The sequence below is a fragment of the Scylla paramamosain genome, chromosome 11 (genome assembly GCF_035594125.1).
Source record: "Scylla paramamosain isolate STU-SP2022 chromosome 11, ASM3559412v1, whole genome shotgun sequence".
Lineage (NCBI taxonomy): Eukaryota > Metazoa > Arthropoda > Malacostraca > Decapoda > Portunidae > Scylla > Scylla paramamosain.
In genome coordinates, this window is record NC_087161.1 from 8,420,456 (window position 1) to 8,446,022 (window position 25,567).

General features: G+C 38.1%; 1 protein-coding gene and 1 long non-coding RNA gene across 6 annotated transcripts in view; one reads left to right on the forward strand and one right to left on the reverse strand.

Moving 5' to 3' along the window:
* Positions 1–545: 545 nt before the first annotated feature.
* The window catches only part of LOC135104923 (uncharacterized), a 158,928-nt gene continuing 133,906 nt past the window's right edge, over positions 546–25,567 (reverse strand). The window contains exons 5-6 of one of the 2 annotated variants that reach the window (XM_064012686.1): positions 2,668–2,887; positions 546–1,516 (exon numbers count right to left, since the gene is read on the reverse strand). In XM_064012686.1, the coding sequence (XP_063868756.1) occupies positions 1,440–1,516; positions 2,668–2,887 (297 nt within the window). In that variant the 3' untranslated portion in view covers positions 546–1,439. Of the gene's footprint in view, positions 1,517–2,667; positions 2,888–25,567 lie in introns of those variants that run through there. The other variant, XR_010270598.1, reaches the window with a different exon arrangement.
* LOC135104924 (uncharacterized) overlaps positions 8,161–25,567 on the forward strand; it is a 32,800-nt gene continuing 15,393 nt past the window's right edge. Inside the window, exon 1 of one of the 4 annotated variants that reach the window (XR_010270600.1) lies at positions 8,161–8,355. This is a non-coding gene — a long non-coding RNA (uncharacterized LOC135104924). The other 3 variants (XR_010270604.1, XR_010270601.1, XR_010270603.1) reach the window with 3 other exon arrangements.

The window sequence follows — 25,567 nt, forward strand, 5'->3', positions numbered from 1 at the left end:
TCACTAAATGTATATCATTATAAATTATATGTAATAAAAAAAAATATGACAATAAACTTATAAATTATTACTACTACTACTACTACTACTACTACTACTACTACTACTACTACTGCTGCTGCTGCTGCTGCTGCTGCTGCTGCTGCTGCTGCTACTATACTGCTGCTGCTGCTGCTGCTGCTGCTGCTGCTGTTCCTGTTGCTACTATTGCTGCTGTTGTTTCTGATAATTATTATCATTATCTTTTCTGGTTGGTTATTAAAAGGAAAAAAATCGGATAATAAAGTTAAAACAAGTACTTTTTTCCTCTCTTTTATACACATGATTCAAAAAGACTGCTTACCAAACACAAAAGTAAAAGCCACTGACTTCCCGTAAGTGTCAGAGGCCATTTCTTCCCTTATTCACAGTGCAAGCTGGATCATGCGTGTTTACGCAGTAATAGAGCTGTCAATCATTTATATAAAATAAGGATTATTGTATATGAATATATTGAAATCAGTCTTCAAGCGGTAATGCAGGAGAATAATTCGTAAAAATAAACATGATAAATGTTTTTTTTATTATTTCAAGTACAGATTGGTGAATTACTTTCCCTATGGGCAGGTCTCCTCTCATCGATAATGTATTAGGTGTGGCAAATACAATGGACTAGGAATGCGACCGTGAAAGCTTTATCCCACTTTTTTTATATGGACTCCGGCTGCTTTCCAAAACGTGATGTTGTTGGTGTCCACTTGTGGTGGTGGTGGTGGTACACTATCTACTTCCCGACTTAATGGCCCTCTTCCTACTACTGCTGCTTATGTTATATTTGTTGTCTACACCTACTCTCCTCCATTCTACGCTTCCTGTTAACTTATGAGTAGGGTTGGAGCTGTTTAAGGACAGAGGCGTTATACAGTTATACAAGCAGTGTGACTAATTATCTTAACATCTAAGTCCGTTATGCAGGTATTTCTTTTCTTTTCTTTTTTTTTTCAAAATTTTACTCTTATGTACTGCTTAGTGTGTAATGTTTATGACAACGGTACTGCTCCTTTGTTTTATGTGTGTGCATTTGTGATTACTAGGCGGGTAACATCTATCTACGTTGTGACGGGATCGTGACGGAGCATGACGGTGATGACGGAGAGGGCGGTGAGATGAATGAAGAGACAGCACTCACAACCATCCATTTAGTAATGAAAATGGTAGTAACAGTGAGGGAAACACTGACTAGTCAGTTTCTCACTCAAATCCTCCTCTTCGTTCCTCTCACATGACAGTTTGAGTGACGGCGAATGACTATGAGGCATTCTGGTAATTCTTCCGCAACTGCGGTCACCGAACGTCCTATTCTGCCGCCTCCTTTTTCGCCGGCAACACCATCAGCAGTTCCTCGTCAGGGCGCTCCTTTGTGATGACAAACTGTAGCACTCCACGGGACGGCTTCTCTCCTAGCGCGGGCAGCAACAGCAAAGCGCGAACACCGCGCACATGCCCACAGCCACCCACTCACCGCCCAATCGGCAACCTGCAAGAGATGCGAGTGTGCGTGTGTGTGTGTGTGTGTGTGCGAGGAATATGGAGCGGTGTGCACAGGTGAGAGAGAGAGAGAGAGAGAGAGAGAGAGAGAGAGAGAGAGAGAGAGAGAGAGAGAGAGAGACTCCAGGATGAAGAGTGGTTAAGACCGCTGTAGGTTTACTGAGATCTATCCAGCATTCGGGGTCAGCGCATGCCTGAACAGCGTGCCAGATGTATGTTTCAATGCTTCATTTGTGTTCTGATGTCACGAAGTGAGCATCTCCCTGCTGGTCTGAGGATGAATTCGGTAGATGATATATTTGGCTCATGGTTTCTTGGGACGGTTTGACTACTCAGATACATTATTTTCGTTTCTAATGCTATTGTTGTTACATTTTATGTGATCTTCGTTACCTCAATAAAGTCTTCTTTTGGTTTCAATGGACCACACTCTATAAGGGACGAATTCGCTTATAAACACTAAACATATCCATTTGACTGGTAGATGATGTATTTGGCTCATTGTTTCTTGGGAAACCTAACCTGACCTAACCTAACTAAACCTAACCTAACCAAACCTAACCTAACCTAATTAATCTAACGTAACCTAACCAAACCTAACTTAACTAAATCTAACCTAGCCTAACTAAACCTCCCGACACTGCCTGCAGACTATCATGGCGCGAGGTAATGTGCGTACGCGGAGGAACCGATAAAATCTGATAAGAATTAATATCTCAGGAACGAACAGTTTGCGGCGATAAGGATATACACCACTGTGTTATATGTGACCCAAGTACTTCACTGACATCAATCTTATTATTTTTTTTTTTTTTACCATGAGAGATTTGGAAACCAAAAGACGTTATTGAGGCAATGAAGATCACATAAAATGTAACAAAAATAGCATTAGACACGAAAATAATGTATCTGAATAATTAAACCGTCCCAAGAAACCATGAGCCGAATATATCATCTACCGAATTCATTCTCAGACCAGCAGGGAAATGCTCACTCCGTGATGGCAGAAAGCAAACGAGGCATCGAATCAAGCATCTGGCACGCTGTTGACGCATGCTCTGACCCCGAATGCTGGACAAATCTTGAATTAACCTACACCGCTATTAGATATTGTATTCACACACACACACACACACACACCTCTTGAGGCGTAGTGGTTGTAACGAGCACTGGAAGCCGTCTCCAGGTACACTGTGTCTGAGGTGGAGGTGGAGTAGGAACCAACAGAGGCGCGGCAGGTGACAGTGGCTTGCCGTCCCTCGAAGAACTCGGGAGCCCGCCAGCGGAGACCTAGGGTGGAGGTGACACGACCTTTCTTGTCCATACGGTCTGCATACTGGTACAGGTGTGTCTGTCTTACCTGGGAAGGAGCAAGATGAGGTGCTGGTTGGCTGATTGATATAACCATGGCACTACAACTGTAGGGTGCTATACATACAGAATATATATACATACATACATATATATATATATATATATATATATATATATATATATATATATATATATATATATATATATATATATATATATATATATATATATATATATATATATATATATATATATATATATATATATATATATATATATATATATATATATATATATATTTTTTTTTTTTTTTTTTTTTTTTTTTTTTTTTATGTAGGAAGGATATTGGCCAAGGGCACCAAAAATCTAATAAAAAAATGCCCACTGAAATGCCAGTCCCATAAAAGGGTCAAAGCAGTGGTCAAAAATTGGTGGATAAGTCTCTTGAAACCTCCCTCTTGAAGGAATTCAAGTCATAGGAAGGTGGAAATACAGAAGCAGGCAGTGAGTTCCAGAGTTTACCAGAGAAAGGGATGAATGATTGAGAATACTGGTTAACTCTTGCGTTAGAGAGGTGGACAGAATAGGGGTGAGAGAAAGAAGAAAGTCTTGTGCAGCGAGGCCGCGGAAGGAGGGGAGGCATGCAGTTAGCAAGATCAGAAGAGCAGTTGGCATGAAAATAGCGGTAGAAAACAGCTAGATATGCAACATTGTGGCGGTGAGAGAGGGGCTGAAGACAGTCAGTTAGAGGAGAGGAGTTGATGAGACGAAAAGCTTTTGATTCCACCCTGTCTAGAAGAGCAGTATGAGTGGAACCCCCCCAGACATGTGAAGCATACTCCATACATGGACGGATAAGGCCCTTGTACAGAGTTAGCAGCTGGGGGGTGAGAAAAACTGGCGGAGACGTCTCAGAACACCTAACTTCATAGAAGCTGTTTTAGCTAGAGATGAGATGTGAAGTTTCCAGTTCAGATTATAAGTAAAGGACAGACCGAGGATGTTCAGTGTAGAAGAGGGGGACAGTTGAGTGTCATTGAAGAAGAGGGGATAGTTGTCTGGAAGGTTGTGTCGAGTTGATAGATGGAGGAATTGAGTTTTTGAGGCATTGAACAATACCAAGTTTGCTCTGCCCCAATCAGAAATTTTAGAAAGATCAGAAGTCAGGCGTTCTGTGGCTTCCCTGCGTGATATGTTTACCTCCTGAAGGGTTGGACGTCTATGAAAAGACGTGGAAAAGTGCAGGGTGGTATCATCAGCATAGGAATGGATAGGACAAGAAGTTTGGTTTAGAAGATCATTAATGAACAATAAGAAGAGAGTGGGTGACAGGGCAGAACCCTGAGGAACACCACTGTTAATATATATATATATATATATATATATATATATATATATATATATATATATATATATATATATATATATATATATATATATATATATATATATATATATATATATATATATATATATATATATATATATATATATATATATATATATATATATATATATATATATATATATATATATATATATATATATATATATATATATATATATATATATGGCAGAAAAAAATAAGATTATATATATAAATTATATAAATTATTATATAAAATTATATAAAGAAAAATCTAAATTAGGCAACAGAAGTCACAAAGAGGGTCAATGAAGTCAACCTCTCGACAAAGAGAGGCACCTCATATCCAAGAACAATACATTTTCCCGAAAACTGAAAGTATATATATATATATATATATATATATATATATATATATATATATATATATATATATATATATATATATATATATATATATATATATATATTGAAGGTTCTGTCTTTTTTTTATGTAGTAAGGACACTGGCCAAGAGCAACAAAAATTCAATCAAAAAATATGCCCACTGAAATGCCAAAAGGGTCAAAGCAGTGGTCAAAAATTGATGAATAAGTGTCTTGAAACCTCCCTCTTGAAGTAATTCAAGTCATAGGAAGGTGGAAATACAGAAGCAGGCAGGAAGTCCCAGAGTTTACCAGAGAATGGGATGAATGATTGAGAATACTGGTTAACTCTTGCGTTAGAGAGGTGGACAGAATATGAGTGAGAGAAAAAAAAGTCTTGTGCAGCGACGCCGCAGGAGGAGGGGAGACATGCAGTTAGCAATATCAGAAGAGCAGTTAGCATGAAAATAGCGGTAGAAGACAGCTAGATATGCAACATTGCGGCGGTGAGAGAGAGAGGCTGAAGACAGTCAGTTAGAGGAGAGGAGTTGATGAGACGAAAAGCTTTCGATTCCACCCTGTCTAGAAGAGCAGTATCAGTGGAACACCCCCAGACATGTGAAGCATACTCCATATATGGACGGATAAGGCCCTTGTACAGAGTTAGCAGCTAGAGGGGTGAGAAAAACTGGCGGAGACGTCTCAGAACACCTAACTTCATAGAAGCTGTTTTAGCTAGAGATGAGATGTGAAGTTTCCAGTTCAGATTATAAGTAAAGGACAGACCGAAGATGTTCAGTATAGAAGAGGGGGACAGTTGAGTGTCATTGAAGAAGAGGGGATAGTTGTTTGGAAGGTTGTGTCGAGTTGATAGATGGAAGAATTGAGTTTTTGAGGCATTGAACAATACCAAGTTTGCTCTGCCCCAATCAGAAATTTTAGAAAGATCAGAAGTCAAGCGTTCTGTGGCTTCCCTGCGTGAAATGTTTACCTCCTGAAGGGTTGGACGTCTATGAAAAGACGTGGAAAAGTGCAGGGTGGTATCCTCAGTGTAGGAGTGGATAGGACAAGAAGTTTGGTTTAGAAGATCATTAATGAATAATAAGAAGAGAGTGGGTGACAGGACGGAACCCTGAGGAACACCACTGTTAATAGATTTAGGAGAAGAACAGTAACTGTCTACCTCAGCAGCAATAGAACGATCAGAAAGGAAACTTGAGATGAAGTTACAGAGAGAAAGAAGGAGAGAAGCCGTAGGAAGGTAGTTTGGAAATCAAAGCTTTGTGCCAGACTCTATCAAATGCTTTTGATATGTCCAAGGCAACAGCAAAAGTTTCACCAAAATCTCTAAAAGAGGATGACCAAGACTCAGTAAGGAAAGCCAGAAGATCACCAGTAGAGCGGCCTTGACGGAACCCATACTGGCGATCAGATAGAAGGTTGTGAAGTGATAGATGTTTAAGAATCTTCCTGTTGAGGATAGATTCAAAAACTTTAGATAGGCAGGAAATTAAAGCAATAGGACAGTAGTTTGAGGGATTAGAATGGTCACCCTTTTTAGGAACAGGTTGAATGCAGACAAACTTCCAGCAAGAAAGAAAGGTAGATGTTGACAGACAGAGCTGAAAGAGTTTGACTAGGCAAGGTGCAAGCACGGAGGCACTGTTTCGGAGAACAATAGGAGGGACCCCATCAGATCTTGCTTCCAAATACATAAACAGGTATTGTTTTCCCAGGTTTTTCAAATAAAGACACTCAACAAACAACGGGGTAAAGACAGCTGATATGTTGCACATGTAAGATGCCCATAGGCGGGCCTATACTTTTCTATTGCAACGTCTTTACGTATGTGATGAAGGATGCAAAGGTTTGGCTGTGATCTTCGACGTGTCTGTGGGCTGCCTTGCCAAGTAGCACGAATGAAATACGTAACGGATAAACAGGAGCCAGGACTTGGAAAAGAATCTTTAGCTATTTCATCTGGTTTGTTTTTCAGCGATGGTGTGATAATCCAAACATAAAAGCTCCCAACCACCCATCAGGATGAGCTGCAATGATGAGCTGGAGTTTCTTTCCCGGGTCCTAGGTTATGGGCCCTGGGTTCGACTCCCGACATGGCATCTCTTCCGAAGCTCAGGATTATTTCATTATATACAGGGTGCAACATGAGTTTTTGCAGATACTGGTAGAGTTGAAAGTGCAAATTATTGTAAGAAGAAAATGTTCTAGGAACATATGCATTTTAAGACTTTTTAGACATGATATAAAACTGATGTGTGGGCGAGCGACATTGGCAGATATCCATGGCGGGATGTGCATTGTAGATGCAGGATGTCTGTTGGTGATCCATAGAGAAACACCATGTCCACGTACTCCACATTCCTTTAAGTGCCGGCAGTCTCTCTCTCTCTCTCTCTCTCTCTCTCTCTCTCTCTCTCTCTCTCTCAAACTTATGCAACAAAGAGTTCAACTTTAGAAATAGATGAAGAGAGAGGTGCCATCAAGTTGAAATAAAGACAGAAAAAAGCAATCAAGTTGATAGAGATATCTTTGGCGAGGTGCTAGAAGTGATGAGGGGAATTAAATCTAGAAAGATTTTGACATTTTCTGTTGATGAAAGAGTTTTTGGTTACTTGGAGGGTAAACATGGCATGAGTTCAGGCAGAAATATACAGTGCATGATATTCAGGTTATGGAAGGCTCAAGTATCGTTTGCGGGCTGCCTCTTTATCATAGATACTACGAAAACAGGCCCAGTTAAACCAAGGCTTTGAAAGTTGAAGGCGAGAGAAAGAGAGAAAAATGTACGCCTCCATGCCAGACACCATCATCACTGGTATGTGCTGAGCACACAAATACGGTTTCTGACACGGAAACAACAGTCGTTAAAAAATAAATAAATAAATAAATAATAATAATAATAATAATAATAATAATAATAATAATAATTAGGTTCCCAATTAGCAGAGGCAATATGCCACAGGCACCTCTGCTTTGGGCTTTGGGAGATCCTGAGGAGGAATTGGAGCGATAGGACAAGACTATGATTGGAGGTTGCCCATCGGAGAAGATAATGTAACAACATGAGCAGGATTAAATGTTTGGAAAAAAAGTTAAGAATGTTGGGCATATCTCCAAGACGGTCAGGGGTGCAAGTACAAGTAAGGTTTTTTACAAATTGCTCAAGGTTGAAGAGGATAGCGAAGTTAAAGGCTAGTTCACTAGGTTGGTTAGTGAAGGGAGAGGAAAGTCAACATTGAAGTCTTCAAGAAAGGAAATCGCTGCGAAAGAGAGGAGAGTCAGGATGTGTTCCACTTTAGATGTTAAATAGTCAAATATATATATATACTCGTATATATATATATATATATATATATATATATATATATATATATATATATATATATATATATATATATATATATATATATATATATATATATATATATATATATATATATATATATATATATATATATATATATATATATTAGAACAGGTTCCGAGTTATAGATGAGGTAAGCAGGGATACACCAGACTTCCTTCTTCGTTTATTGCAACGTTTCATCTTCACAGAAGGCATCATCAGGCATCATCATCTTTGTAGTTATTTTTATAATTTTTTTTTTTCTTTTTAGCCTGATGATGCCTGAAATGATTTTCTTGTTATAACTGGGATCTGTGGGTAGCGGCATATTAGGATTTCATGGTATCTGTACAGCTGATCCCTCCAAACACGAGGTGCCACTCGCGAGGCCATTCCTGAGGCCACCGACTTTCCACGGTAGGTTCAGTTACACTTTTCATTTGTTTTAGAGACATGTCAGGCGTTCTGATAAGAGGTTCATTGTCATTTGTTAATATAGCTACCCAGTGGAGGGATGTAAAACGAACAGTGCCAGTGTTCAGCAGGAAAAGAAGTCACTGTGTGAAATATTTAGCAACAGCAATGGTTAAAGATGCGATATACAGACATAAGGAAGAAGTTTCATGTGTTTACTAAGGAAGCCGCCAAACTGTACCCACCTCCATCGCCCTGAGAATCTCAACACCACACCGGTAAGGCATAGCAGTATAATTTTTGAGGTCCCTCGTTGTTATGTTATGTTATGTTATGTTATGCTAGGTCGGGTTTGATTAGGTTAGGTTATGCTAGATTAGGTTAACGTCCTAGTGGGGTAAGTCCAGTGGGGGCGCAGCCCCACCGGCTAGGTTAAGTTATGTAACGTTAGATTAACGTCCAAGCAGAAGGGTGTAGAGGCTAGGATAGGTTAGGGAGATTTGAAATATTTAGGTAAATTTTCCTAGATTTTTGAACGTCCATATTTCACTTATTTTTCACCCCCCCCAAAAAAAAAAAAAATGATTCCCCACAGGCCTCCAAACTTTTTTGAGGGGTTGGGATGGAATGGGGGGGATGAACTTCTTATCAAGAAACACCAACCATTTTTCTGCCTATATATATATATATATATTATATATATATATATATATATATATATATATATATATATATATATATATATATATATATATATATATATATATATATATTACTTGAGATGCTAACCGAACATCATTGTGACAGGTACAAAAGAAAAATGTAAATTCCCTGGCCAAATTATCTTAGCTTTCTTAATTTTTAGAAAGAAGGGAACAAAAATTTAAAGATGTAACATTTAGGGTGATTTTATTTTATCTATTTATTTATTTTTTTTTTTTTTTGTGGTACTAGAAAAATGTAAATCTTTGAAATAAGTTTACTTAGGTCTTTAGAGGGGGGGAAGAACCCAAAATTTAGGATGCAATCTTCTAGGGTGCATTGCTTTTTCCATGCAATAGTAAGACACCAGTGATGCATACACATATTGATGTAACATCTACACCATTTAAAGGATGCTGTTTTATGAAAATTAAGGAACTCTGGGCACATTCAAATTAATGGTGGAAAATATTTGTGCAAACTATTTATCATGAACTGATTAGGTAACATTGTTTCCAATATAAGGGTCCCACAATTCCAAGGTAACAGAGATTAATTATTAAATATAGCAGTGTATATTTGGAGAGAAAAATGAAATGAAATCTTTACTGTTATTTAGAAACTAACATCAATAAAACTCATTCTGGTTGTCATGGAATTTTTCAGTGCCTTATAGACCTCTAGCTAAAACGCTACCATACAAAACAAGGTAAAAATTATTTGGCAGAAACTATGACCGATGGCAACTAATCTAGTACTTTTATTCTTCTTTTTCCCTTTTTTTTTTTTTTTATCGAGAACTAAAAATCAAAACCAAATTGAACCTTAGACTTAATCAAAGCAGAAAACTTCAATCCCAAAAGAAATTGTAACCAAATTTGAACTGAAACCTTTTAATTGTAACAGTGAAAAAATAAATAAATAAATAAAAAAATAAATACCATAAATAAAAGCCCCCTCACCCCCCCATGACACTGGCACCAACAGTGGGATATTGGTTACCTGGAGTGAAGCACCTTAAGGGGAGAAATGGAAAGAGGGAGCCTTTTTGGTCCATAGTCAGCTGCCCCATGATTTGGATGTGCCAGGGGCAGAAATAAGGATTTTTAGAGCACCAGGAGGTAAAGCCAATTCATGTTATGAGGACAGCAGGCTAAAATAAAGTTCTAAATTGGACCCATGATTTGTGTGTTTGCTGATTAGGAAGCAATGGTATTGAAGGTACCATCATAGATGAAATTGAAAATAATATCATAAACATCAAGGAAGCAATTGAAAGTAACGGTGATGCCAATGTAATGCTGGTACTAGTAGAGCCAAGAAAATATCCTGATGAGTATCCTGTGAACTTAACTCAGTATAATAAAATTAAAAATGGTTTCAATAGAACATTAGGGAGAAGGTTGCCCAACACAGATTCATTCAGTTTAACACAGTAACTTTTGAGAGTCACTTGTCATTTGATGGGGTACACTTTACAGAAGAGGGGAAAGTACTAATCTGTAACAAAATTATTCAATGCATCAGGGAATATCTTTCAGATAATGCATCAGAGTAAGGGACATTAGAGGTGGCTATGTTACCTGACAATTTAATGCTGATCCTGTCACAATAGATAAAAAGGAATAAAATTTTTTGCCTGAAACTAACCCATCACCAAAGTCCATCCCTAACTAATTGAAGTGGATCCCATTGAGTCAGAATTTGAAACAGGAACCTATCAGCTGACAATGGAGAATTTACAAAATAAAGTAACTGGCTTACATGAGATAATTGCTCATCAGAATGATGCAATTGAAAATTAGAATAGGAGGATGGCTTCATCACCCAAAGCTTCAGTCACTTCCTCTCCTGCTTTATTCTTAGTAAAACTGCGAGATATCCCAGAAATGTCCTTACATGACTTAGAGGGTATGGAAGCAGGAGGAAAACTTCGTATGTTCTTGGACAGAGTAGAACAGGTTTCCATAGATTATGAAGCTAGAGTGCAGATTGCCAAGACTAGATTGAGCCCTCAAACTGCCTTGTTAGTACAAAATCAACAATAGAAAAATTTGTGTCAAACTTGGGATTCCCTCAAAAATTTTCTTCAAAATGAATTTACAACTGAGATTAATTTTAACAGGGCATGGCAGCAACTTGAAGAGCTGCAGAATGACTGGCAAAGTAGTCTTTACCCTTTTAATCACAGATTTAAGTGTCAATATGCAGTAATAGAAACTAACTTCCCTAAAGAAAAATATCCAAGTAGAGATCAAACAATAAAAAGAAAACTTTGTCATGGATTGCTGACCAAGGCCTCAGAGAAACTGGAGGCCCTGCAACAAGAGAGCTACCCTGTAACTAAATTAATAGATGGAGTTGAACATGAGAGACAGTTCCTTTCAGTAAAATCTTATTCAGACATATATGCATTAAACAAGAGGGAAGAAAAGCGGATCAGGAAAAACCAGCCTGTGATCAGGATGCATCACTGACCCAGATTTAATAATCGTCAAGGAAAGTGGAAGGTTAGATGAAAGAGGGTTGTAGTAAAAAGTGGTGCACTTACTGCTGTAAGAATAATCATGACATGCAGGAGTGTTGGGGACCACCAGAGACCAGATACCATATTTGATTAACATAGGAAAATACCTCCCCTATTATATCCATCATTGTAAACCAATGATTAGTGCGGGTCTTAGTGGACACTGGTAGTGACTATACTTTCATTAAGCAATCAGCAGCACAGAAACTAAATTGTGAAATTAATCAGAGATGTGCCACACCCCTCCTGAGAGGAGTAACAGGGACACCTTTAAGAATACTGGGCTCAGTGTGGTTGAACATAGGAGTAGGAGGAGAAAAGGTATGCAAAAGGTGGATTCCTGTAGTCCTGGATAGCTATCTGAGTTGAGCTGTTGTTGGGTTGTGATGTTCTGGAAAAAGATGAACTGACCTGGGATCATAAGAAACAAACTCTAATATGGGAAAATGAGCTCCATGCTATCAGTTTTGTCCAGAAAAGAGGACAAGTAGAGAGAGTCACTGTCATTCCTTGCAAACCTAAGACCATTAACTGGCTCAGGGCTGACCAAAAAGTGAATCTAACCCCTTACTAAACAAAATTAATTCCAGTCAATGTTAAGGAAAACCCAGGAACTACACCCTTGGTCTTGGTCTTGACACCCCCCTCAACTTTTTCTTCATTAACTTCTGCAACATTTGCAGTCTCAGATCTAATTTTCAATCTGTAGAACACCACCTCTCCTCTTCTAAACCTCATCTTCTTTTTCTCACTGAAACTCAGGTGTCTGAGGCAACTGACAGTAGCCCCTTTTCTGTTCCCTCCTACTTTCTCTATCCTCATTTTCGATCCAAAGCTGGATGCTGCGTTTATGTGCGCAATGACTTAACCTGCTCTTGTGCCCACGCTCTTGAATCTTCTGAGTTTTCCACCATCTGGCTACGACTACAGAGTCACTCTCATACTAAATTTATCTGTGCTGTATACCTCTCACCTAACTCCTCTGACTATAAGAAATTCTTTGACTACTTGACTTCCAGAGTGGAGCACATTCTGACCCTCTTCCCTTTTGCAGAGATCTCCATTCTTGGAGACTTCAATGTTCACCACCAGCTTTGGCTTTCCTCTCCCTTCACTGACCATCCTGGTGAACTAGCCTACAACTTTGCTATCCTCCATGACCTAGAGCAATTGGTGCAACACCCTACTCGTATTCCTGACCGTCTTGGAGATACACCCAACATTCTTGACCTTTTCCTGACCTCTAATCCTTCTGTTTATGCTGTCACCCTTTCTTCTCCGTTGGGCTCCTCCAATCACAATCTCATATCTTTATCTTGTCCTATCACTCCAATCCCTCCTCAGGATCCCCCTAAGCGAAGGTGCCTCTGGCGTTTTCCCTCTGCTAGTTGGGGGGACCTGAGGAGGTATTTTGCTGATTTTCTGTGTCAGAGATCTCTCTTTGTGTGCTGAGGGCATAACAGAGGTGATAGTGTCTGGCATGGAGACGTACATTCTTCACTCTTTTTCTCGTCCTAAACCTTCTAAACCTTGGTTTAACACAGCTTGTTCTCGTGCTATACATGATAGAGAGGTGGCCCACAAAAGGTACTTAAGCCTTCCATCACCAGGATCTCATGCACTTTATATTTCTGCCCGGAACCATGCCAAGTCTGTTCTCCAACTAGCCAGAAACTCCTTCATTAACAGAAAATGTCAAAACCTTTCAAGATCTAACTCCCCTTGTGATTTCTGGCATCTAGCCATAAATATCTCCAATAACTTTGCTTCTTCTTTCCCTCCTCTATTTCAACCAGATGGCACCACTGCTATCACATCTATTTCTAAAGCTAAACTCTTTGCTCAAACCTTTGCTAAAAACTCTACCTTGGACGATTCTGGGTTTGTTCCTCCCTCTCCTCCACCCTCTGACCACTTCATGCCACGTATTAAAATTCTTCGCAATGATGTTTTCCATGCCCTTGCTGGCCTAAACCCTCGGAAGGCTTATGGACCTGATGGGGTCCCTCCTGTTGTTCTCCGAAACTGTGCCTCTGTGCTTGTACCTTGCCTAGTCAAACTCTTTCAGCTCTGTCTGTCAACATCTACCTTTCCTTCTTGCTGGAAGTTTCCCTACATTCAACCTGTTCCTAAAAAGGGTGACCATTCTAATCTCTCAAACTACTGTCCTATTGCTTTAATTTCCTGCCTATCTAAAGTTTTTGAATCTATCCTCAACAAGAAGATTCTTAAACATCTATCACTTCACAACCTTGTATCTGATCGCCAGTATGGCGATCAGATACAATGTTGGAGGAGGCATGGAGGATACATGGAGGAGGAGGCAGTAGCCACCTGCCGAAACGATAATTACTCCCAGTGAGGTCTAAAGCACTGTTCAGGGGGTGCTGTGAACTTATCATTAAACCCAGCTGTGACCTCACTGAACGTTTCCCTTTGTGTCTCACAACACAAGGGGGCAGTCACAGCCTGCCCTCTAAAGACAACTCTCTTCCTCCACACAAAACTACAAGCACCTAATAACACACACACCCTTCACTCAAAAATTTTAATATCATCATGGCAACTCCTACACCAGCCTCTACCTTTCCTTCTTGCTGGAAGTTTGCCTACATTCAACCTGTTCCTAAAAAGGGTGACCGTTCTAATCCCTCAAACTACAGTCCTTTTGCTTTAATTTCCTGCCTATCTAAAGTTTTGAACAGTATGCCATCTGCCATTCCTGCCTATCTAAAGTTTTTTAATCTATCCTCAACAGGAAGATTCTTAAACATCTATCACTTCACAACCTTCTATCTGATCGCCAATATGAGTTCCGTCAAGGCCACTCTACTGGTGATCTTCTGGCTTTCCTTACTGAATCTTGGTCATCCTCTTTTAGAGATTTTGGTGAAACTTTTGCTGTTGCCTTGGACATATCAAAGGCTTTTGATAGAGTCTGGCACAAAGCTTTGATTTCCAATCTACCCTCCTACGGTTTCTATCCTTCTCTCTATAACTTCATCTCAAGTTTCCTTTCTGACCGTTCTATTGCTGCTGTAGTAGACGGTCACTGTTCTCCTAAATCTATTAACAGTGCTGTTCCTCGGGGTTCTGTCCTGTCACCCACTCTTCTTATTATTCATTAATGATCTTCTAAACCAAACTTCTTGTCCTATCCACTCCTACGCTGATGATACCACCCTGCACTTTTCCACGTCTTTTCATAGACGTCCAACCCTTCAGGAGGTAAACATATCACGCAGGGAAGCCACAGAACGCCTGACTTCTGATCTTTCTAAAATTTCTGATTGGGGCAGAGTAAACTTGGTATTGTTCAATGCCTCTAAAACTCAGTTCCTCCATCTATCAACTCGACACAACCTTCCAGACAACTATCCCCTCTTCTTCAATGACACTCAACTGTCCCCCTCTTCTACACTGAACATCCTCGGTCTGTCCTTTACTTATAATCTGAACTGGAAACTTCACATCTCATCTCTAGCTAAAACAGCTTCTATGAAGTTAGGTGTTCTGAGACGTCTCCACCAGTTTTTCTGACCCCCCCCCCAGCTGCTAACTCTGTACAAGGGCCTTATCCGTCCATGTATGGAGTATGCTTCACATGTCTGGGGGGATTCCACTCATACTGCTCTTCTAGACAGGGTGGAATCAAAAGCTTTTCGTCTCATCAACTCCTCTCCTCTAACTGACTGTCTTCAGCCTCTCTCTCACTGCTGCAGTGTTGCATATCTAGCTGTCTTCTACCGCTATTTTCATGCTAACTGCATGCCTCCCCTCCTTCCACGGCCTCGCTGCACAAGACTTTCTTCTTTCTCTCACCCCTATTCTGTCCACCTCTCTAACGCAAGAGTTAACCAGTATTCTCATTCATTCATCCCTTTCTCTGGTAAACTCTGGAACTCCCTGCCTGCTTCTGTATTTCCACCTTCCTATGACTTGAATTCCTTCAAGAGGGAGGTTTCAAGACACTTATTCATCAATTTTTGACCACTGCTTTGACCCTTTTATGGGACTGGCATTTCAGTGGGCATTTTTTTTTATTAGCTTTCTGTTGCCCTTGGCCAGTGTCCTTCCTACATAAAAAAAAAAAAAAAAATGGGTTCCGTCAAGGCCGCTCTACTGGTGATCTTCTGGCTTTCCTTACTGAGTCTTGGTCATCCTCTTTTAGAGATTTTGGTGAGACTTTTCCTGTTGCCTTGGACATATCAAAAGCTTTTGATAGAGTCTGGCACAAAGCTTTGATTTCCAAACTACCCTCCTACGGTTTCTATCCTTCTCTCTGTAACTTCATCTCAAGTTTCCTTTCTAACCGTTCTATTGCTGCTGTGGTAGACGGTCACTACTGTTCTCCTAAATCTATTAACAGTGGTGTTCCTCAGGGTTCTGTCCTGTCACCCACTCTCTTCTTATTATTCATTAATGATCTAAACCAAACTTTTTGTCCTATCCACTCCTACGCTGATGATACCACCCTGCACTTTTCCACGTCTTTTCATAGACGTCCAACCCTTCATGAGGTAAACATATCACGCAGGGAAGCCACAGAACGCTTGACTTCTGATCTTTCTAAAATTTCTGATTGGGGCAGAGCAAACTTGGTATTATTCATTGCCTCAAAAACTCAATTCCTCCATCTGTCAACTCGACACAACCTTCCAGACAACTATCCCCCCTTCTTCAATGACACTCAACTGTCCCCCTCTTCTACACTGAACATCCTCGGTCTGTTCTTTACTTATAATCTGAACTGGAAACTTCACAGCTACTATGAAGTTAGGTGTTTTGAGATGTCTCCACCATTTTTTTCACCCCCCCAGCTGCTAACTCTGTACAAGGGCCTTATCCGTCCATGTATGGAGTATGCTTCACATGTCTGGGGGGGTTCCACTCATACTGCTCTTCAAGAAAGGGTGGAATCAAAAGCTTTTCGTCTCATCAACTCCTCTCCTCTAACTGACTGTGTTCAGCCTCTCTCTCACTGCCGCAATGTTGGATATCTAGCTGTCTTCTACTGCTATTTTCATGCTAACTGCTCTTCTGATCTTGCTAACTGTATGCCTCACCTCCTTCCGCGGCCTTGCTGCACAAGACTTTCTTCTTTCTCTCACCCCTATTCTGTCCACCTCTCTAATGCGAGAGTTAACCAATATTCGCAATCATTCATCCCTTTCTCTGGTAAACTCTGGGACTCCCTGCCTGCTTCTGTATTTCCACCTTCCTGTGACTTGAATTACTTCAAGAGGGAGGTTTCAAGACACTTATTCATCAATTTTTGACCACTGCTTTGACCCTTTTGTGGGACTGGCATTTCAGTGGGCATTTTTTTTTATTGGATTTTTGTTGCCCTTGGCCAGTGTCCTTCCTACATAAAAAAAAAAAAAGAAAAAAAAAGTAGTTATCCATCTAGTAAAGAATACCAAGTGTACTCCATTTCCATTTTGTACCACAGTAAGTGAGTAACATATGTACTTCCCCAGTGATAATCCAAGTAAAGCCTGTATCAGAATTTCTCCAGGAACTTATTTAGGGTCTTATGAAGTAGGAATGGTAGATGAGCAAAGGTATTTTCAACTAATCCCATACAGTATGATTTGATGTCATACATGGACCAAACTGAAAGTGAGGGCCGTAGAGAAGAAAGACTAAGACATTACTAACAGTCCTTGAGTGGACACCTTACCAAAACCAAAAAGGAGAATCTCAGCTTGGTTGTTCTGAAATATAAAAAATGAAAACTGGAACTTTTTAATTTACCACCTGTAAAAATGAATATTTCCAACCCAGCACTAATAAGAGCACCCAGGTATAGATACCCAGCAGCTGCAAAAGAGATCATAGCAGAGATGCTGAGAGAAATGGAAGAGAAACAGATAATAGAACCATCAACATCAGCATGGCTTAGTCCCATAGTTTTAGTCAATAAATCTGATGGAACTAAAAGGATGTGCTTTAGTTATAGGGGAGTAAATCAGCATTTAGCAGCCAACATTTACCCCCTACCACAGCCGGAAGAGTTAGTGGAAACGGCAATAGGTGGTAAGTAGTATGCCTCTGTAGATTTAATAAAACATATATTCAGGTAACCTTACATGAGGACAGTCGTGACGTCACCACCGTCACTGATGGCATCTTGTATAGATTTAGGAAACTCCCTTTTGGACTTTCTTGTTCCCCAGCAATTTTTTTCCAGGCAAATTGGTCAAATCTTAGCCATGCTAGTAAGAGAAACCTGGGTCAAAAATGATCTAGATGATGTCATCGTGTGGACCCATGATTTTAGTACCCTAATCACCTGATTAGATAAACTATTTCAAAAATTAACTGAGAATGGGGCATAACTAAACCTTTCTAAGTGTACATTTGGATAAACTAAGGTAAAATTCTTAGGTCACATTGTTTCAGAAAATGGCTCTCTTCCAGACCCTGCAAATGAAGAGGCAATAGTAAGTATGAAACCTCCCACTAAAGTAAAGGAAGTATGATGTTTCATTGGCATCTGTGGGTTTTATAGGAAACATTTAGAATTTCTGTCCCACTCACTAACTTGACCAGATCAAATGTGGAATTTAAGTGGACCCATGAGTGCCAACAGTCTTTTGGAACTCTTAAAACAAAATTAATAGAGGCCCCTTTGTTGGTAAGAGCAGATTTCTCCAAAAAAGTTTAGTCACCACTGATGCAAGCATTACTCATGTGGGGCAGGGTACTTAGCCAAATTTAAGATGATGGCACTACCTCAGCCATAGGGTATTTTCCAGACAACTTAAAACTGCAGAAAATAGATACTTGGCCACTGACAAAGAAACCCTTGCTGTTGTACTGTCATGTAGGCACTTTCAACATTACCTCTGGAATGCAAAATTTACAGTACTCACAGATAACCAACTTTTACTCAGCATATTCAGAAAGGAAACTAAGTTGCCAAGGATGAACTGGTGGATAACTGAGGTAAAAGAATATCATTTTGACATTGTCTATGTGAAGGGAAAATATAATTATGTGGCTGACCAACTTTCAAGATCTTTAGATAGGATAGAAATAGATTTACCACATAAACCTTTAGATAGGATAGAAATAGATTTGCCTGACATGATTGCAGGCATCAGTAACTTTAGATGTATACTCACAGTAGTGGTACACTAGGTTTTACCCGTAAAAAATTCAAAGTGAAGTGGGTCAGTCCCTACCGAGTGGTGGAAGTATTGAGGGATGGTGGCGCTTATGTCCTTATAAACTTGTTTAATGGGCAGACTCTCCAGCACCCCGTAGAGAAAGTAAAGCCATATTGGGAGAAAGGTGAGCGGATGATAGAACCTCAGGAAATTAGTGCCAGAGACTCGGCATTAGGAAGTCCCTGCCAGAAGGAGGAGACCACCCAGAAGGTAATAGAAGAGTGTCATATTAGTTTTAAGGTGTAAGAGTGGATGGTGGTGGTTGTTGAGTTTGGGTGCATCTCAGCAGACCCCCAACTCTGAGAGAAAGAGAGAGAGAAAGAAAAAAAAGAAAAAAGGAAAAGAAATTATTATACTATGATTACAAAACAAAAGAGTCTTCTTATAGGACTAATGGTTAGGGCTTAGACTTCAAACCATACATCTCCCCGAAGGTGGAGGAGTGAGTGAATCTTCAGGTTCAGTGGACCACTTGGCCAAAATTCTGTGAGATTGCCTGTTGGGATTGATAGTTGACTGGAAGAAGAGTGATTGGTCATCTGTATGTTTCTTACTTTTGGATGATTGATTTGTATTTATTTTTGTGTATAAGTATGTCTGAATTTATTCATCATTTGATTGATTTGTATTTATTTTTGTGTATAAGTATGTCTGAATTTATTCATCATTGTATTTTTGGGATGTTAGGTTAGAGACCTCACAAAGCCATGAGTTCACTCTGAGAGAGCCAGTTCTCTCTCGATTGAGAAGGCCACACTACCTGTGCTTAATATGAAAAAAATGATAAGAGACAGGTCACTAGATTTTGGGAGATGTGTTCTGGCCGAACACAAGAACCTCAGTTGAGGTATAAAATGAAGAATATTAAAAAGAGAGAAAAAAAGAAATTGAGATAAAAAAAGATAAGAAAGTAGAATAGATCACCATACACCACACTTTCCACTCTGAATTATATTTTCTGTTTTTTTTTTTTGACATATTTGTGATAACTGATATGGGTGATATTTTTTATATAGTTGTTATTTCTTTTGTATCATTTATATTTTTGATATGTATGTCCTGTGATATGTTTAGATTAGGGTATAATTTGTGATTGATTTTTCAAAACCCTAAGGGCACAGCTGTGTCATGGGACAAAATAGCAAATAGGAAGGAAAAAAAAGGAGATGATAATGCCATCCAAATAATAATAATCCCATGAAATAATTTTTTATAGCCTAAAGGAATGGTCATGAATATAAAAATTTACTTTCTTCTTTGGTTATTTAAATAAGATTTTATAGATACTTTTGCATTCAGTAACACTTGAGAACAAGAAAATTAAATGAAATTGTAAGCTACAAGCTGTTAAATTAGATGTTGATTTCTGGAGATGAAGGAGGCACACATGGAGTAAAATCTCTCGGTTTACAAAGCAACTGTAAAATATTCCTGGTTTCTGCTGGGTCAGTCACTTGAAAAATCCCTGTCACAAAATATTGCAAATTTTAGGAAATATGTCAGAACTGATAATATTATGTATTTTGAGGAAAATTCATTGTTAATATTTAGATCCAAAAATTATTAATAGACAGTGTTAGAATCCGGGATTATGTGGGATCATTAGCAAAAAATGTTCAAAAATAATTTGTGAATGTAGAAGAGTAATAAACTATTAAGGATATTGCAAAATTGTGACTTATAGTTGTGGTGAAAGGACTTGTTTGTGTGGGTTGCAGCTACTTTATAAAGGTTCAGTGTGTACTTTTGCGTCACATGTTAACTGACCACCATCATGACAGGTACATTTGTCATGATTCCGAGATCCTTTGTGGTTTAAACTTTGTTCATATGAAAATAACCATTTTTGTGCCTATATATATATATATATACATATATATATATATATATATATATATATATATATATATATATATATATATATATATATATATATATATATATATATATATATATATATATATATATATTAATTACATGTGAGGTTCAGATGGAAAATAACCATTTTTGTGTCTGTATATATATATATATATATATATATATATATATATATATATATATATATATATATATATATATATATATATATATATATATATATATATATATATATATATATATATATACAGTAGTACCTTGAGATATGAGTTTTCATTTGTTCTGTAACTTAGCTTGTACGTCAATCTACTTGTTTGTCAAACGAATTTTGCCCATTGGAATTAACTGAAATACATTTAATCTGTTCCAGCCCTGTGAAAACAAACATCCCCAAACCACCCAAAATTATGAAAAAATGTTTTTAATTAAGAAATACACATGCATAAAAAATATATATGAAATAAAAGAAAAAGAAAATTATTTAGTGTTCTTACCTTTGGAGACAGACGTTTGCAGCTAGCAGAGGTGGATGGCATAGGAGGGAGGGAGGGAGGAAGGGATGCAGGCACCATTCACACATAAACATTAAACATAAACTAAAACTGCACCTTCTTTAAACAAAACCAAAACTGCACTTTCTTTACTTTAAACCAAACTAAAACTGTATTTTCCTTAAACAAAACTGAAATGGCACTTTCTTAATTATAAAAAAAAAAAAATGCACCCTCTTAATTTTAGACTTAGCTTAACACAACACTACATTTTTTCAATTATCCTCACTTTTTTTTTCTTTTTCGTTGCACTTTCAGCACTTTCACTTGCAGGCCTTTTGATAAAGAACCTATCCAAAGAGCTTTGCTCTTGCCTGCCTTTCAAAATGTTTTGGAAATGAGTCAAACAAGTGTTATTAAAAAGTGATGAAGCACGACCCGTTGAAACTTTTTCTGGGCGTTTCTTTTCAATGAAACTTGAAAGCTTCTCCCACATTGCATGTCTTTGATTTCACTCGTAGAAATCATTTCCTCTGGCTCTAGCTCCTCCTCATTACCAATCTCCTGCAGAACCTCTATATGTTGCATCATCTGTAGCTCCTTCAACTCATCTGTTGAGAGTTCCTCTTTATGTACCTTGACGAATTTGTGAACGTCACCCTCATCTACCTCCAGACCCATCAACTTCCCGAGGGACACAACCTCCTCCAACACTTCTGACTCGGGCTCAATCTCGGGTTCAAATCCTTTAGAAGTCCCTGACTGCAACAACATCAGGCCATAACTTTTTCCATGTGGAGCTCAAGGTTCTTCCTGTAACCCCCTGCCATGCCAAGTCAATAATGTGTAAGCATATCATGATGTTGTAGTGCTCTTTCCAGAACTCACGAAGGGTTAGATTAGGGTTCTCGGTCACCTCAAAGCAGTGGCGGAACAAATGCTTTGTGTAGAGCTTCTTAAAGTTGGAGATGACTTGCTGATCCATAGGTTGTAGGATTGCAGTCATGTTGGGTGGGAGGTAGAGGACTTTCATGAATTTGAATTCGTCGAGGATGTCATCTTCAAAGCCAGGTGCATGTGTTGGAGCATTATCCAGAATGAGTAATGCTTTCATCGGGAGTTTTTTCCCTTGAAGATACTTCTTCTCTGCAGGACCAGACGAGATTTACCCATTCGGTTAAAAAACTGCTGAGTAACCCATGTACTGGCATTGGTGCGCCACATGACCTGTAGTTTCTCTTTATGAATCTTGTTCATCTTAAAGGCTCAAGAATTTTCCAAGTGATATACTAGCAGTGGCTTGACTTTACAATGACCATTAGCATTTGCACACAATGCAAGAGTTAGATGGTCCTTCATAGGTTTATGGCCTGGCAGTTTCTTCTCTGCAGTGATGAAAGTCCTCTGTGGCATTTTCTTCCAAAATAGTCCTGTTTCATCATAGTTGAAAACTTGTCAGGGGGGGATGTAGCCTTCCTTCACAATAAGTGAAGCAAAACGTGTGACGTAATCCTCCGCTGCCTTAACGTCAGCACTCGCAGCTTCACCATGCCTCACCACCGAGTGGATGCCAGTTCTCTTTTTAAAATTTTCGAACCAGCCATGACTTGCTTTAAATGAACCTTCTGCTGCCTCTGTTGAAGTAGGTGGTGCTTGTTTCTTCAAGTCACTGTAAATAATATGTGCCTTTTTGCATATTATAGCCTCCGACACTGTATCTCCTGCCAGCTCTTTTTCTTTCACCCACACCAGCAGAAGCTTCTCCATCTCTTCATGGATGTTTGTTCTTAATTGGGACAGAATTGTAGTTCCTTTTGCTGGTGTTGCACTTTTGATTGCATGCTTTTGTTTAAGGATAGTACAAATTGTAGATATACTGTGGTCATACTGCCTTGCCAGTTCAAGCACTCGCACACAACGCTCATGTTTTTCTATTATTTCTTGCTTCACTTCTATTGACATCATTCTTTTCTTCTCACCACTGTTCTATGCACTCATTTCTTCAGCCCTATGATACACACACAAAAAGGTAAGTAAATAGTGTGAAAATGATGAAAGAACGAGCACAGAGACGAGATCCAACTCGCTGCATGGGAAACATGTGGATACTGGATCAGCTGATGCTGGGCCGATGCACCGCCTAATGGCAGCATCTCGAAGCACAATTTGTATCTCAAAATTTTGCTTGCATCTCAAACAAAAAAAAAAAAAAAAAATGGACAAAATCATGGCTCGTATCTCAAAGAACTCATGTCAGGTTGCTTGTATCTCAAGGTACTACTGTGTGTATATATATATATATATATATATATATATATATATATATATATATATATATATATATATATATATATATATATATATATATATATATATATATATATATATATATATATATATATATATATATATATATATATATATATATATATATTGTGATGGTCATATGAAAATAACCTTTTTGTGACTAAATTAGTTACTTTGATGCTAACTGACTTGTACAAGAGAGAAAAATGCAAATTAACTGGCCAGATTAGCTTAGCTTACTTAGTTTTTAGAGGGGAGGGAATCAAAATTTAAAAATGTAACATTTAGGGTTTTTTTTTTTTGTGGTACTAGAGAAATGTAAATCCACTTTGAAATTAGTTTACTAAAATCTTTAAGGGGGGGAAACCAAAATTTAGAATATGATCTTCTAGGGTGAATTTTTTTTTATGCAATAGTAAGACATCAGTGATACATACACATATTAATATAACATCTACACTATTTTTAGGATGCTGTTTTATGAAAATAAAAGAACTCTGGACGCACTCAAATTAATGGTGGAAAATATTCTTGTAAGGTATTTATCATGAACTGATTAGGTAACATTGTTTCTACTAGAAGGGTTCCACGACTCCAAGGTGACAGAGATTAATTATTAGATAAAACAGTGTACATTGAGAGGGAAAAAATAAAAATTATATGAAATCTTTACTCTTATTTAGAAACTAACATCAATAAAATTTAATCTGGTTGTCATGGAATTTTCCAGTGCCTTATAGACCTCTGGCTAAAATGCTACCATACAAGACAAGGTCAAAATTATTTGGCAGAAACCATGACTGGTGGCAGCTAATATAGTACTTTTTTCCTCACATTCTTTATGTCAACAACTAAATCAAAATAAAAACTAAATTGAACCTTAACCCTATTCTCTGCAACATGGGTCGAAAATGACCCACCCTAGTCAAATTTTCCCAATTAAAACAAAATTACAAGCAAGAGAGAGTTTTAGAAAATTATTCTGTCAATCAAAATTTGATAAGGAATGACCATGAAAAAAAAAAAAAAAAAATTGGTCTAATCTATGATATTTTATACTTTTTTTCAATCACTCATGAAGCAGTATGACATCAGAGGAAAATGAGTGATCAATGAATTCGCTGCTAAAGGCCACCTCCTTGCCAGTCTTATGATAAATTTCCCCATATATATATACGAGTATATATATATATATATATATATATATATATATATATATATATATATATATATATATATATATATATATATATATATATATATATATATATATATATATATATATATATATATATATATATATATATATATATATATATATATATATATATATATATATATATTTATGTGTGTGTGTGTTTTGGTATATATGTTTTTAGTCAAGTTGTCATTCTCTTTCCTTCAGTATTTAACATAAAAATATAAGAACATATGACTCATGATGGATAACAAGGTGCATATCCCACAATCAGACAGTCTGATCAGTGTTTGTTTGTATGTGTTCTACTTTCTCTCCTGCATCATCTCATGATAAAACTATAAAGACAATGTGAGTGCTAAGTAAGTCCAGTAGCCCGGTTCAATCTCGTGTTGACATGATACGTGAAATTAAAAACCTTACCAAAAATCACACTAATTTCAAAAGATATGGAGGATTTCAGAGATGGGAGGCATAATATTTTTGAAAGGTGTAAGGTTTTCTCTCTCTCTCTCTCTCTCTCTCTCTCTCTCTCTCTCTCTCTCTCTCTCTCTCTCTCTCTCTCTCTCTCTCTCTCTCTCTCTCTCTCTCTCTCTCTCTCTCTCTCTCTCATGCTACCCATGAAACTAGAAGAGAGAGAGAGAGAGAGAGAGAGAGAGAGAGAGAGAGAGAGAGAGAGAGAGAGAGAGAGAGAGAGAGAGAGATCATTGTAACAGACAATATTAGGATTATGATGACTCAGAGAGAGAGAGAGAGAGAGAGAGAGAGAGAGAGAGAGAGAGAGAGAGAGAGAGAGAGAGAGAGAGAGAGAGAGAGAGAGAGATGAAAAAAAAAATCATTGTAATAGACAATAGTAGGATTATGATGACTCAGAGAGAGAGAGAGAGAGAGAGAGAGAGAGAGAGAGAGAGAGAGAGAGAGAGAGAGAGAGAGAGAG